The sequence below is a fragment of the Daphnia pulicaria genome, chromosome 5 (assembly GCF_021234035.1).
Source record: "Daphnia pulicaria isolate SC F1-1A chromosome 5, SC_F0-13Bv2, whole genome shotgun sequence".
Classification (NCBI taxonomy): Eukaryota; Metazoa; Arthropoda; class Branchiopoda; order Diplostraca; family Daphniidae; genus Daphnia; species Daphnia pulicaria.
The window spans coordinates 3257198-3269497 of NC_060917.1; the positions used below are offsets into that span (position 1 = coordinate 3257198).

Genomic DNA, 12300 nt, shown 5'->3' on the forward strand with positions numbered 1-12300 from the left:
AGATTACTTATCTCAAAATGCTATCGAATTTCTTTGGTATTCACTTTCTTTGATGGCGGCGAGCGTGTTACAAAGTGTATTGCACGTATAGGGATGCTTATATAGATGTAAACGCTCGATCTGTGTGCTGCCGTCCAATAGCCAAGTCAAGCCCGGCAAGTTGAATGGCGTGTTTGCGTTACTACTGATTCACCATTTCATTCCAGGGAAATCTTAACCAGTTTCCTTTTCTTCTTTTTAGGTTATTGAATTGAACGATTCTCGGGTCACGTTATTACATAACGTCGTCTATAATGGAGAAAAAGCAAAACAATATTAGCTGACGTCTGACGTCGATATTGATGTCTACCAACTCGATAAAGCCAAGCCTGTAGTCAAAAAGTATCGATTGCTCCCAGACTATAAAGTGTATATATAGACGATGAGAGCTGTGCGCGACCCGTTGTCAGACTTTTGCACAGGCACCTCAGGGAGGAGGAACCCAACCGAAATTCAATTAAAGTATAGATGTACATAAAATAGTGGGAAAAAACTTCGGCTCGAATGGGATATGGAAACTCTTTCGTCGTCGAGTTCTATATGGTCGTCGTGAAAGTGAAGTATATTATACTAAAGCCAACAAACAAGCCATGAAGTAGATGGCTCATTCAATTAACTTTCTTTTTCGGCTCTCACAAGCATAGTGTCACAGAGGCTCTGCCTACATATCTGTTCTCCTCTTGAAGGCCAACTTAATAAAATGACGCAATATATATGGAACTCTCTGCGGTCGGCTGTGTTTTAAAGTATCGAAAATGTAGTTAGCTCAAACAGCAAACAATCGCGGGGTAAAGCCGATTATAACGCTATACACAAGCACCTCTTCCTACACACCATCGATTAGAAATTTTTTATTTTATAAAAAAAGATTGAAAAGCTAATTTAGAAATCCTGGCACGAGCCAGAATCACACTGGGATTAAATCTCGATCGACTCTTTATAGGAGAGAGAGATGTGAACTACACACTCATAATGGGAAACTCAAAGCTAAAGATCTATCAAACTTAACTGCCCAAGGGCCATATATAAAACCCCGCCCGGAGATTCTGTGTATAGTGATGTAATACAATGTAATCCCTGCCTCATTGTGTTCTGATTCAATATGCGTCAAGCGTCAGCAATTTGCTGGCGCAGTTTTATTAAATCAAACGCGTGCGGTGTGTGTATCGAGGCAGACATAATGATTATTTCTTTCCCATTAGTAGGAATTGCGCCTAAAGATTTTGCCGTGATATACGCAGTACCCTAGCCCCTCTATATACATCACATGATGCTTAATGGGAAATAAAAAAAAGAAAACAATACGAATAACAAGGATTGCACTGGATGTGCTTTCCGAAAGCGAAGGTAATCAAATTTGCGGTATAATCACAAACGGCAGCCTAAAGGAGAATACTCAAATCGAGACGTTGGCCATTACACAGATCTCTCCCGTCAAAGTTAACTTATACCAACTAAATATGTATTCGAACAAAACTTATTTCGAGCTGAATGTCTATTTTATTCCGGCGCCAACTTTGTTCAAGTATATACGTAGTTGTCTCGAATCAATATAACTTCCACTCAAAGATAACTCAGCGATGCGACGTAACATTTGAAATTAGGATGTCTCCCATCGATCGAACGACGGGACGGGTACTATTTTGAGACTCGCATCCGATTACGATTAGATTATCATATGGTGACAATATTATAGGGTTGATTTCAAAGGTTAAATGCGGGCATGCGCTGCGGTTTTTTCTTTCGTGACTGGAATAACAAACCCGGATTTCTCCTGTATATGCCAAGGGAGAGCATAACCGCATCCTGTACAAATTATTCTGCGGTTTGTAGTTTACATGGATAGATACTGCTCAAACACTTTGCTGGATGAAATGTTGTGTCATTTCGTAGACGGTGAAGCAGCCATTTTTATACATATGAGCGACAAAGGTTGACTTGATTAAAAATTAAAATCGATTCACGAATGTCAAAGGAGACTCCATAGCGTCAGCAAATCCGCGAAAGGCCCAAAAAGTTGGTTTAAACATGAGCATTATATAAACGTCGACGGGATTACGTAAGTTATGAAAACGGCGAATGTTTGAGACGAGAAATCAGTTTGTACTTGATCACCTCCCCCAATCCACACAGAGATAACGGACTAGTCAAATGAGTTTTATCGCCAATTGCAGAGAGAGAGAGATAAACCGTTCAAGGATATAGTCGATAATTGAGGAAGGAACAGCGAGTGCGCACTCGTCGATCCCCTCACGTCATAAAAGTCTAATAGAACAAAGATCCATAGTACCATGTTTTCGAATAGGAATAGGATACTAGATTTTTCTTTGCTCAACTATTGATAACGTTCTATCATGCTGAGCAGATCGATGCCGAGCATTTGAATGCCATCTTACAAAAGGATTCAACTTAAAACATTTCCCTTAAACACAGCACGCTCCCGAAAATAACAACAAAAAGAAAAACATTTTGTGATTTTCAAAAAGTCAAAAATTGGGCGGCACGTAATGAAGGGGTTTGTTCGTGATGGGGAAAGGGAAGTCCCCGGGAGTCCAAAACATACATCAGTCTGGATGCCATTTTCGTTCGTCTATTTGCCTGACTTGCACGGTACCTCGCCGCCGCCGCCGCCGCCAACTAGAGAATTTTATTTACCAATTCACATCATGAATTCGGGGTATAGCCCGAAGCCTGTACTCCTGTAGATGCTATCATATACGACGCAGTAAAGATTCTTTTACCCGTTTCTTCAATAAATTCGTCGGATAGCAACAAAGAAATACGAATTGACGCTCTTCTCATCAAAATCAGCATGGTGTATACACATTAATTAAGTTATTGAAGAAGGTAGTACAAGAATACTAGGAAACCTAGAAATGGGGACCAATGATCTAGCTAGTTTCTTTTTGGAGATTTATAAGACCAAAATTACATTTCTTTGGTGGAGGAAAAATTTAAGTTTTTACCTGGCAAGCTTTTTTGGGAAACTGAAGGTTGTTTGTATATACCTTGCCAGGTTTGCCTCAAGACATAGTTATCATGCACGAATGCAATCGCCATATTTATATACACAACTTTGTGACCTTGGGTGGGACTTTTAATTTTATTTGTCCATTGCTCTTTCCATAACGCGTATTAAATAATTTACTTAAACACGTCTATATCAATTAAAAGTATGCGAGCAATTTTTTTTTTAACGAATGACAATTAGCGAGGATGAAAATGACGTCAATTTAGGGAATTCCCTGGGTTTTTTTTTCTTCTTTAATCACATTTGAACCGCCAGTTAAATAAACACTTACGAGTCGGTAGTTTATTTTTTCCTTCCCAGATTGTGAACTTGGAACTTTTGAGTTTAAATATGGATTTTTTCTTCGCTTCAACGAGAAACGTGATCGCAAAACATTGCCTAGAACCCTACTCGATTTCATCAGATCCAAGATGACTAGCGTCACAACCCGTATATAAATATTGAAAACAAAAAGAGAACGGGACTGGGAAAATAAGCTTTTAAAGTGTACGTTACACGTACAAGGGCATTCGTCGATAAATTCAGACTGTTTACTTTAGTAGCATAGGATTTGATTGGGTTTTTCTAGACTCGCTATTCTTGTTTACAAATAGCATGAGTTGGATTTTAACGAGAGTTGCATCAGCAAGATTAGTCACCGCCCACTTTGTTGCTGGATCACAGTGATTGGCTGGGTGTTCCATGACGTCAAAATGAAAAGGGAAGGGAAGACAGACCTTATAAAAACAGATGTGATCCAGACGTTTCCATTACATTTGAATTTCAGCAACTTAGAAATGACGTATCGAGAATTTGTTCCTTCTGATCCGTAAATTTTGTTGCAATAACAAACCGTGTTAAATCAGTGGAAGAATCTAGATTCTAGTAGCAAAGATCTTTAGTGAGTTTAAAAGATAATCAACACACTACACAACAATGCAAATAATCTTGATACAACCAGGCAGCCAAGCTGCCTTGAGTTTGGGTCAAACTCATCAATTTGTCAGTAGTTCGTCTTCAACAAATGGAGAAGGTTCTGAAATCGACTGTGATTTCAGTGGAGAGGACAACTGTCAGAAGCCTGCCCGGAAGAGGCAGAGATTGGACCACATGACAGAACAAGAAAAATTCTTGAGGAGGTAAACATCTTAAAAACAAAACAAGATTCCTGATCATTCAATTAACATGTCTTCTTTTAAAGAAAAATGAAAAATCGGGTTGCAGCACAGACTGCTCGAGACAAGAAGAAAGCCAAAATGGACGAACTTGAAGATGTTGTTATCAATCTCAGAGCAGAGGTAGAATAAACAATCAATAATACCTTAACAACTTACAGCCAATAAAAATTAACCTTAATTTTATTTAGAACAATCGCCTGAAAGCTGAAAACCAGCAACTACTGGCAGAAAATGCAAGATTATCTGGCATTCAAACCCCTCATGTAGAAGAAGTTTCCAAATCCATGGAAAGGATGTATCCTGTTAAGTCAGCCGCACTTATTAATGGACCTCTGCCGCAGGGACAGGGTTACATCCCATCTTTGGTTTTGAGAATGTTTCTACATCTGATGCTGATTCTGCAATCCCCTTCATCAGCTCAGTTATTAAAATTGAACGGACTGAAAATGTCTGCCTTGCTCGACAACGCACACAGCCAGTGGCTGTCCGAGCAACAGTTCAAAAACCTTACAAAAACATCAAAGCATCAACAGTTGTCAATAACACTAAAATTGACGAAGCACCCGCCGTAACAACGAAAGCAGCTGAAGGAAAAATAGATATTCTAAACTGGCTTACCAAAGCTGTGCTGGAAAGTGATGAAACTGAAACTGAAAACTTGTCATTCCCCACAAATACCGAAAATGTTGACTTTGATTTGCTCGAGTATGTTGAGGCTTCATGCAATGACATCACTTTAGACGAGAAGATCATCGACAGTCTAATGTCCTTTGAAACACAAACAATTGTTGATTCCTCCAATGAACATTTAAAATCTTTCCCCGATATTCGAGACTGCAATGACGATTTACTTGAGCGGGCAGTTGAATGCCCAGATTCGCCTTTTTGCAAGTCAGAGGAAATAATCGACTATGTCGACCACACAAATAGTATTTCTGGCTCACCCATCTTTGAAGAAAATATGCAAGAACCTGATTGGCTGTCTACATGGGACTGTGTCGTCTAAACTTTTAAATTGGCCATTGCGTCCTATATTATTCGAACCTACCTAAGTTATATGTTTTTGTATTTTCGTTTTTGTGTGTTCATTTGTTCCATTTCAAATGAGATAAATGCATAATTATTTTTTTTTTAATTCGCCAAGATAATAAAGAACTAAAATGTAGTTGTACGAAGTCTTTGAATTTTAAATACGGATTAAAACAAATATTTCTTGTATTGCAGAAAAGCGAGATATCGAAGAACATTTTCGATCATTCCATAGTCAGTCGCGTCAGACGTCACTCATGCTTTGTTTCAAAAAATACACAGCACCAAACACGATTTATAGTCACATGCAACAAAATCATTTTTCAAACAACGCAAGCATCCGCAGAATATTGACTGATGACCTGTTGAGTTTCGGCTAGTGCAAGTAATACTTTACGATGCATCAAAGACTTCCAATTTTGATCAGCTAGGGATGATGTTAGTGCTGCAGGGCCGTCACCTTGATCATACTGGTTAACTTTAGTCTGACAACAAGTGAAAAGATGGTAGCGCATGTGGAAGAGCTCGTGGTAGAGGAGGATTCGGTCAGTACACGACAGGCAGAGTCGATACATCTGGGGAAACGAGACGACAATGCAAAATTTGTTTCAATTCTCTCAAAACATGAGCGAATAAAAATACAAGTACCTTATTCGTAGGTTTCCCTTCCATTATATCCAGCGTGTCAAAGCTGTAACTAAGAGTTTGAAATTCGAAACTTCTCGTCGGGTTACGCCCGTTGCAGCTATCGCACGACTTGTCACCGGACGTTACGCATCGCAGCTCTAGCCCCGGGTGAGTCTCTAATAATTCCTAGAATAATAATAATAATAATAAAAAAAATGAAATTATAATAGCCGAGTGCCGCAAGAAATGAATAACCACATACCTGGAAAGGTTTCTTCATTTTGAAGATTTCCTTCAACATGTTTCTCTTGGGCAAAATCCAATGATCCTCTATCGCAGCAATACTAGACAAGAAGTATTCGTCTAATGGAAGAATAATTTATTTAACAAAAGGCGAGAAAATATAACTCAACCAATTTGATACCTTGTTCCTTGACAATTTCTTTGACAAAGTTGGAATCCAAAGCCTGAGAAATTAGGGTTTGCAGGTAAATCTGAAAGGTATCTATCATCGAGTTTGCCTCTTCATTCAACGCTTCCATCATTCCGTCCCTTTAGGATAAAGGTAATGGATAAAAGCAATAAAATCGAAGACGTTTTAAGTAACACTTACTCGATTGGAAGCATGACGTTTTTCCGATCGAAAGTGACAATTGTTTCAGATTTACTCTGAACGGAAAATTCCACATCGATAGGAACATAGAGCCCTTTGTTAGAAGCCATCCAACTAGAATACTATAAAAAAGTAAAAAAAAAAAAAAAATAGAATAAAAATGTCAAGTGTAAAAATACGAAATCTTACTGTAGAAATGTTGCGATAAGCGATTCCATCATTGTAAGAAATGGATTCGTATTTTTGAAGCAGATTTTTCCCGTCTATTCTCCATATACTTGGAGATTTCTGAGTTTTTAAATCTGATTTGAGTATAATAAATTTTCCACTCTACAACACAAAACCTTATTTAATTAAAAATTGAACGGCATGTAAAAGTTTGAAAATAAACTTACCTCAAACCCCTTTTCAAGAAGGCTAGCTTTGTGCGATCTTGTTCCAGAGAAAGAGAGGGGGAAATCTATGCTTAGCTGTGGCGATGAAGTTGTCGAACGCTGAACTCCGTCACTTGTTGATTCTGGTACGACGGTTGGTAGTGGAGAAGGATTAGAAAAACTCATCTTTTTTTTAGCAATCGTTTTCATCTTTGATGGTATTGGAAGAGGAGTGGATGAAGCCTGTACTTCAGGTAAAACTGAGGTTGGTGAGATTGTTGCTAGATCTTCCAGTGTTGATGGTTGAGAAGATTTTGAACTCTTCCTTTTCCCTTTTTTATTTGAAACCGATTTAGACTTCAGGGATGTTAAAGGAGACTGTATAGATTCAGGAACTTCAGAAACCTTTGAGATTGACGTCGTTTCTTTTAGAACTGGTGGTCGGGAAGACTTTTTGTGACTGCGCTTCTTGGATTTTGTATCACTCGTCACAAGATTTAGAGCTGCTGGAGAAGGTATTACTGAGATCTGCTTATCTTTATCGGGAACAACCAAGTTTGATGTGGCTGCTTTGAGACGAGGTGACTGAGAAGATTTTTGGTTGCAAGTGTTTGATTTTGTAAGAGTACTTGTAAGGTTTGGAGGTCCTGGAGAAGGTGATGAGACGTGATCTTCTTCAATTACCCCTGAGTCCGATACCAATTCTTCAAGCATTGGTGGCTTTGAAGATTTGTGGCTACCTCTTCTTGTTGTTTTTACAATGCTTAGTTTTGGAGGTTCCAGAGAAGCTTCAGAAAGATCATCTTCAGCCAGTAAAAAGAATGTGGTTTCTTTAGGGGGCGATGCAAAGCATTCCACTTGGCTTTTCTCTTTTGGTTTTTCGAAAATGGGTAACAGCTTTGGGGAAGTTATTGAAACTTTTACTTTTTTTCTACTGTTTGGTGATTCTGGTTCCATTACGACGTTTGAAGTTGGTTCCTTTAGTTTAGGTTGGTTATTGCAATCTTTCTGAATTTGTGTTGGTTTTACCTTTAACTTAGGAGGTTTACAATTGGCTACTGACAAATTCTTTTCTTTAATTGTTTCCAAAATTTGCTTTGCTTCCAGAGTAGGAGGATTTTCTGGGCTGCTTGTACTTTCCACACAATTAAGAGGTGTTTGAACAGAGAGTAAAATCTTGTCCTTGTTATCAATAGGTGACGTTGGTTTTGCTTTCAATTGTGGTGGCCGAGAAGGCTTGGGGCAGCAGTCTTTTGATTTCTTGACAATTGCCATCAGCTTTGGAGGTGATGAATGTAGATCTTCATCTGAGTCCTTCAAATTAGCTCCTGATTTAAGAATGGGTGCACTACTGGGGGATGTTCTCTTCATAGCGATCGGTCTATGTTTCTGAGGTGCTGTTGATCTGGACTACAAAAGTTGAGATGAAACTGAAACTGTATAATAATGTAAATACAAAATTCTATGTAGGCTTTAAGTAAACTACCTGAGACTGCTCTGGGCTCCAATCAAGATCACTGTCTCGGGAATGTTTTGGAACCATGTCACTCCATTCCTCATCAGAGGTTAAACCTACAAACTGGCATTCAAAAGGATCAAATTTTTCCTGCCAGCCTTTCTGGGCAGCTTTCCTTGTACTTCTTTGGCACTTGGAATCTTTGAGTGATTGTGTAGATTCAATACTACTACTACTTCTTCTATCACTCAGCTCTTCTTCAGATGAAAGCAGCGAGACAGGTCTCTTTGCTCCGGCAGCGGTATGCTGTATCTTTTTATTGTTTAAACTCCGATTCATCTTTTTAACTACTTTAGTTGAAATAAAAGCAAATCTAACATTATTCGTATTCTCTCACTCACAACTGACATTGAATTGAAGTCGATTATATACTTAATCACAGTGGACCAGGACAACGCTAGCAGACAACAAATGTTACATTCGATGCCATGTTGCCACATGTACATTTTGTGTGATGCGGAAAATATAAAAATTGAAACGAATTCATTGCCAGATTTCAGTGTACAATTCCGTTTATTGAGGCCCTCGAGGGCGACTGGCACCAAAATGGATAGAAAAAAAAAAACATAAAAAGTATGAAGACAGAATTGTAGAGTGAATAAAAAGAAGAGGAAAATGGAAAGAAGAGAAAAATGTATTGGCAGGAAAAGGATAAACTTCTCGACCGAGCTTTTTCTATGGTGTCGGTGTCGACGAAAAAGTTAAACGCAAACGATGATACGACAGACTTCCAGAAAAATGAACTATAGTTTAGGAAATGGACACGACAGTAAGTGCTCAAGGGACACATAGAAAGGTGACGGCCGCTTTTTTGGGATAAAAGCACGCGCGAATTTTTGAACTTTTGAACGGATGCAACTTTTTGCCGGAAGGAGCTAGGGAAGAAATCACAACACCCAGATTATTAAATGAGAATTAAAGATGGAATTGCCATCGACAAAGCTGCTGGAATCAAAACATAAGGAACCAATCGGTAGGTTTTAGGTAAGTCTTACGTTGACGATCAATTATTTAATACATGATTTTGCTTTCAAAACGTTGGGGGGCGACACCATGTTAATGTACGAAATTGCGCAATGCAAACGCCTAATGTCCGTGTTAAAAGGATTGATTTGGATGTGAACTGAATACAAAACGTAAGATGGATATGTCGATGTGAGAAACTTGCGCTTTATAAGGTGTGAAAAACATTTTTCAACCAATTCTTCAACATGACGCTCGCATCAATCGACAACACCAATAACTATCCTAGACCGACAACCATCATTTCTACGTTCACATGAAAAAGTAAACGGAGACCATCAAAAGTTGATTCAAAAGTACATTACGAAACAAGTTGTTTTTTTTTAAGTTGATTCTTTATTTGCCCTTCCAGTTTAAGTCAACATGAGTGAACGCGCGCGCTTTTAGTTGTTGAAAAAAAAAATCCACGTCAAATGAAGATGATGAGATACATATTTGAATCAACAAGTGATGGCCGTTGATCCTTATTCATAGACAGACAGTGTGCAAGAGTAACTGCTTACCAAAATAAAAATAAGGTAAAACGGGGAAGTGGGTTGGGGGGGTTACTTAGATAGAGAGAAAAATGGGGGCCGGATGTTTATGTTCCATTTACGCGACTGTCTCGTGGTTTCCGTTGGTAGGAAGAGCTGCTTCATCAGCTCCAATGACATCTTCATCAGTTCCTTCAACACGAGCTTTCTTGGGCGAAATGCTCAAAGCCTCGGTCTCGACAATCGATTTCCTCTTCTCGGCGGCAGATCCGTCAACTTCCGTTGCTAAACATTCATAAAAGCAAATATGGTTATTGATGATTCTATTTGTCAATGAAAGATGGAGCTTACAATCTGCTTCAGCGTTCTCGTCGCACTTGCCGTTGCCATTGACGTGGGGTTCAGCGGTGGTGGCGGCAGCGGTGGCGTCGGCAGCACCATTTTCGGTCACGGCAGCAGTGGCGGTCGCGTCTGCGGGAACAGCAGCATCTTCGGCCTCGCGGCTCTCTTCGCCATTGGTTCCATCAACTGCATCACCTAAAAGTTGACGAATTTAATTAGAAAAATGTAGAATAAGAAAAAACGACGTCATGAAAGGACATTCGTGGTTCGTCTCGTCACCGCTAGTGCGTGAAAGACCCACACACCGCGTTTCACGACTTTACATAATGAGTAGGTGGTTAGAATTTTTCTTTGGTTACCATCGGCTTCTCCGTGAGATCCAGAAGGCGTATCTTCAGTGTTCTCCTTCTCAAACTCTTCGGCTGATCCAACTTCGCTGACGGAAGCCTGGGCACCATCCAAAGAATCCTGGTTCAAGTCGCTGCTGTAATAAAAAGACAGAAAAAAGTGACAAATGAGACACGCTGTCAGAGTCGCACACGTGGCAGCTGGCGGGAAAACAAGACTCTGTCCCCCTCGCAAAGCAAAGCGCCGGCTGCGTCGCTATATGTACATTTTCGAATCCGGCAGATGTTTTTTCCCTCTACACACACACACGCACGCGCATAGGCGAATAAAAAGAAGAGTCGGTCAATAACCTTGACATCCGAGGAATTTCCCGAGTTATTCAGCCATTCAAGCAAGCACCGAACCAAGCCAAGAGACTTTTTAGCCCGAGGCTGTTCCGTTGAATTTTCAAAGCGCACAGCACCCACGATCGCCGCCAGTGAAAAAGCTTCTTTCCCCTCCCCTTTTCTTTACCTACCCTCCTCACCTATTCTTCTCCAGCGCCTCTACTGACTTGGCGGTAAGCTAACCGGCATTACGTATTCATCAGAAATAAGGAGAAAAACGTGGAGACTCGAATGGCAATTGTATACGTGAATTAACAGAATTTAGACGACAAACACATGATCGTGTGTGTGTGTTCACAAGCAATCAATACTTGTGTGACTTTGATCAACCGACTTTCAGCAAGAGAACAAACGGGAGATGAAAGTTAAAAGCTGACAGCACGCATGCTCCGCAGCTGGTCTTCCTACACACACGCATACAGAGAGACACACCAGTGTGTAGCTGAAGCGGGCCCGGCATCCAGCCATCAACACACACACACCGGCGCCATCTTGCCGCCTTCCCGAACTTTCCTCTTTTCCCAAGCGCGCGGTCATCGAACGCGCCACAAGAAACAATCAACGCACATGCGGTATGTGACAAGTAAAGAGAAATGCTCACCTGGTTTCAACGTGTGTGTCTGCCATTGTAGATTTGAGATGCACTGCTTGCTGATGAAATACAAGAGATTTTAAAAGTGTACTAGCTTTAGGAGGCTATGAAAACTGTGTAAGTAAAGCGTTTACGAATCGTGGACACACTTGTTCGTCTGACGAAAGGCGCTACGCGAGTGTGGAGGGACTGTCGAGCACACGTTCGATCTCGAAATGCCGGGAAATTGCGGACGCCAACACTGGTGGCGCTGCAGTCGAGTCAGTTTTTCTAATCAATCGATTTACTTTCAACTCCAGAGATGATGATAAATTCACAAAATAATCTGTTAAAAGCTAAATTTCAACATAAACACGAATGAAATATTAGTTTGCATAAAATATTATCTTTATATTATCGAAATTTCTTGATTTTAGAGATAAAATTAACCAACGAATGCCAGGTGAGTAATGATCGATTATGAAATCGATGGAAAAGCCGTTGAAAAAAAAAAAAGAAAATTTTCGCGCTTTTTCTCCATCTCTTTCTCTCTGTCTGTCCATTTTCCCCCTTCCTCTTCCTGTCTGGACCACGTTTTTCACACGCTATCTGATTCATAGGCTCAAAAGATTTTTTCCCATTTTGCAAAGATTTCTCAATCATTACAAGCTATTTAAAAGAAACAAGACGTTGGAGTGGTGATTCAAATAACGAGCTCTCTAAAATAACGAGTTGTTTCATCAGCAAAACTTGAATTATTTAAATCAACAA

General features: G+C 39.9%; 3 protein-coding genes across 4 annotated transcripts; 1 reads left to right on the top strand and 2 right to left on the bottom strand.

Moving 5' to 3' along the window:
- The first annotated feature begins 3771 nt into the window (after positions 1–3771).
- On the top strand, positions 3772–5392 carry LOC124341305. The gene is made up of 3 exons (XM_046794355.1): positions 3772–4188; positions 4251–4347; positions 4416–5392. Exons 1-3 carry the CDS (start codon positions 3986–3988, stop codon positions 4797–4799), a joined length of 684 nt encoding a protein of 227 aa, XP_046650311.1. The 5' UTR covers positions 3772–3985; the 3' UTR covers positions 4800–5392.
- A 32-nt stretch (positions 5393–5424) lies between these two features.
- Positions 5425–8800, bottom strand: LOC124340872 (muscle M-line assembly protein unc-89-like). Its single transcript, XM_046793622.1, has 8 exons — positions 8357–8800; positions 6892–8280; positions 6686–6826; positions 6497–6618; positions 6308–6435; positions 6146–6246; positions 5905–6069; positions 5425–5831 (listed from the first exon to the last, which is right to left on the bottom strand). Exons 1-8 carry the CDS (start codon positions 8663–8665, stop codon positions 5580–5582), a joined length of 2607 nt encoding a protein of 868 aa, XP_046649578.1. The 5' UTR covers positions 8666–8800; the 3' UTR covers positions 5425–5579.
- Positions 8801–9002: 202 nt separating this feature from the next.
- LOC124341375 lies at positions 9003–11757 on the bottom strand. 2 transcript variants are annotated; one of them, XM_046794464.1, is made up of 4 exons: positions 11560–11757; positions 10584–10705; positions 10234–10419; positions 9003–10167 (listed from the first exon to the last, which is right to left on the bottom strand). In XM_046794464.1, exons 1-4 carry the CDS (start codon positions 11583–11585, stop codon positions 10001–10003), a joined length of 501 nt encoding a protein of 166 aa, XP_046650420.1. In that variant the 5' UTR covers positions 11586–11757; the 3' UTR covers positions 9003–10000. The 2 variants fall into 2 exon arrangements, with proteins under 2 accessions (XP_046650420.1, XP_046650419.1); XM_046794463.1 differs by having other exon boundaries at positions 10584–10708; positions 11560–11755.
- Between the last annotated feature and the right edge of the window lie 543 nt (positions 11758–12300).

Excerpts from the sequence above, each read along its gene's own strand:
- LOC124341305 (XM_046794355.1), top strand. The coding sequence starts at position 3,986 with ATGCAAATAATCTTGATACAACCAGGCAGCCAAGCTGCCTTGAGTTTG. Across the intron at positions 4,189-4,250 it reads CAAGAAAAATTCTTGAGGAG|AAAAATGAAAAATCGGGTTG; the intron begins GTAAACATCTTA and ends CTTCTTTTAAAG. Across the intron at positions 4,348-4,415 it reads TTATCAATCTCAGAGCAGAG|AACAATCGCCTGAAAGCTGA; the intron begins GTAGAATAAACA and ends AATTTTATTTAG.
- LOC124341375 (XM_046794463.1), bottom strand. The coding sequence starts at position 11,585 with ATGGCAGACACACACGTTGAAACCAG. Across the intron at positions 10,420-10,583 it reads ATCTCACGGAGAAGCCGATG|GTGATGCAGTTGATGGAACC; the intron begins GTAACCAAAGAA and ends GTCAACTTTTAG. Across the intron at positions 10,168-10,233 it reads CGAGAACGCTGAAGCAGATT|CAACGGAAGTTGACGGATCT; the intron begins GTAAGCTCCATC and ends ATGAATGTTTAG.
- LOC124340872 (XM_046793622.1), bottom strand. The coding sequence starts at position 8,665 with ATGAATCGGAGTTTAAACAATAAAAAGATACAGCATACCGCTGCCGGA. Across the intron at positions 6,619-6,685 it reads CTTATCGCAACATTTCTACA|TATTCTAGTTGGATGGCTTC; the intron begins GTAAGATTTCGT and ends ACTTTTTTATAG. Across the intron at positions 5,832-5,904 it reads AAGGGAAACCTACGAATAAG|ATGTATCGACTCTGCCTGTC; the intron begins GTACTTGTATTT and ends TCGTTTCCCCAG.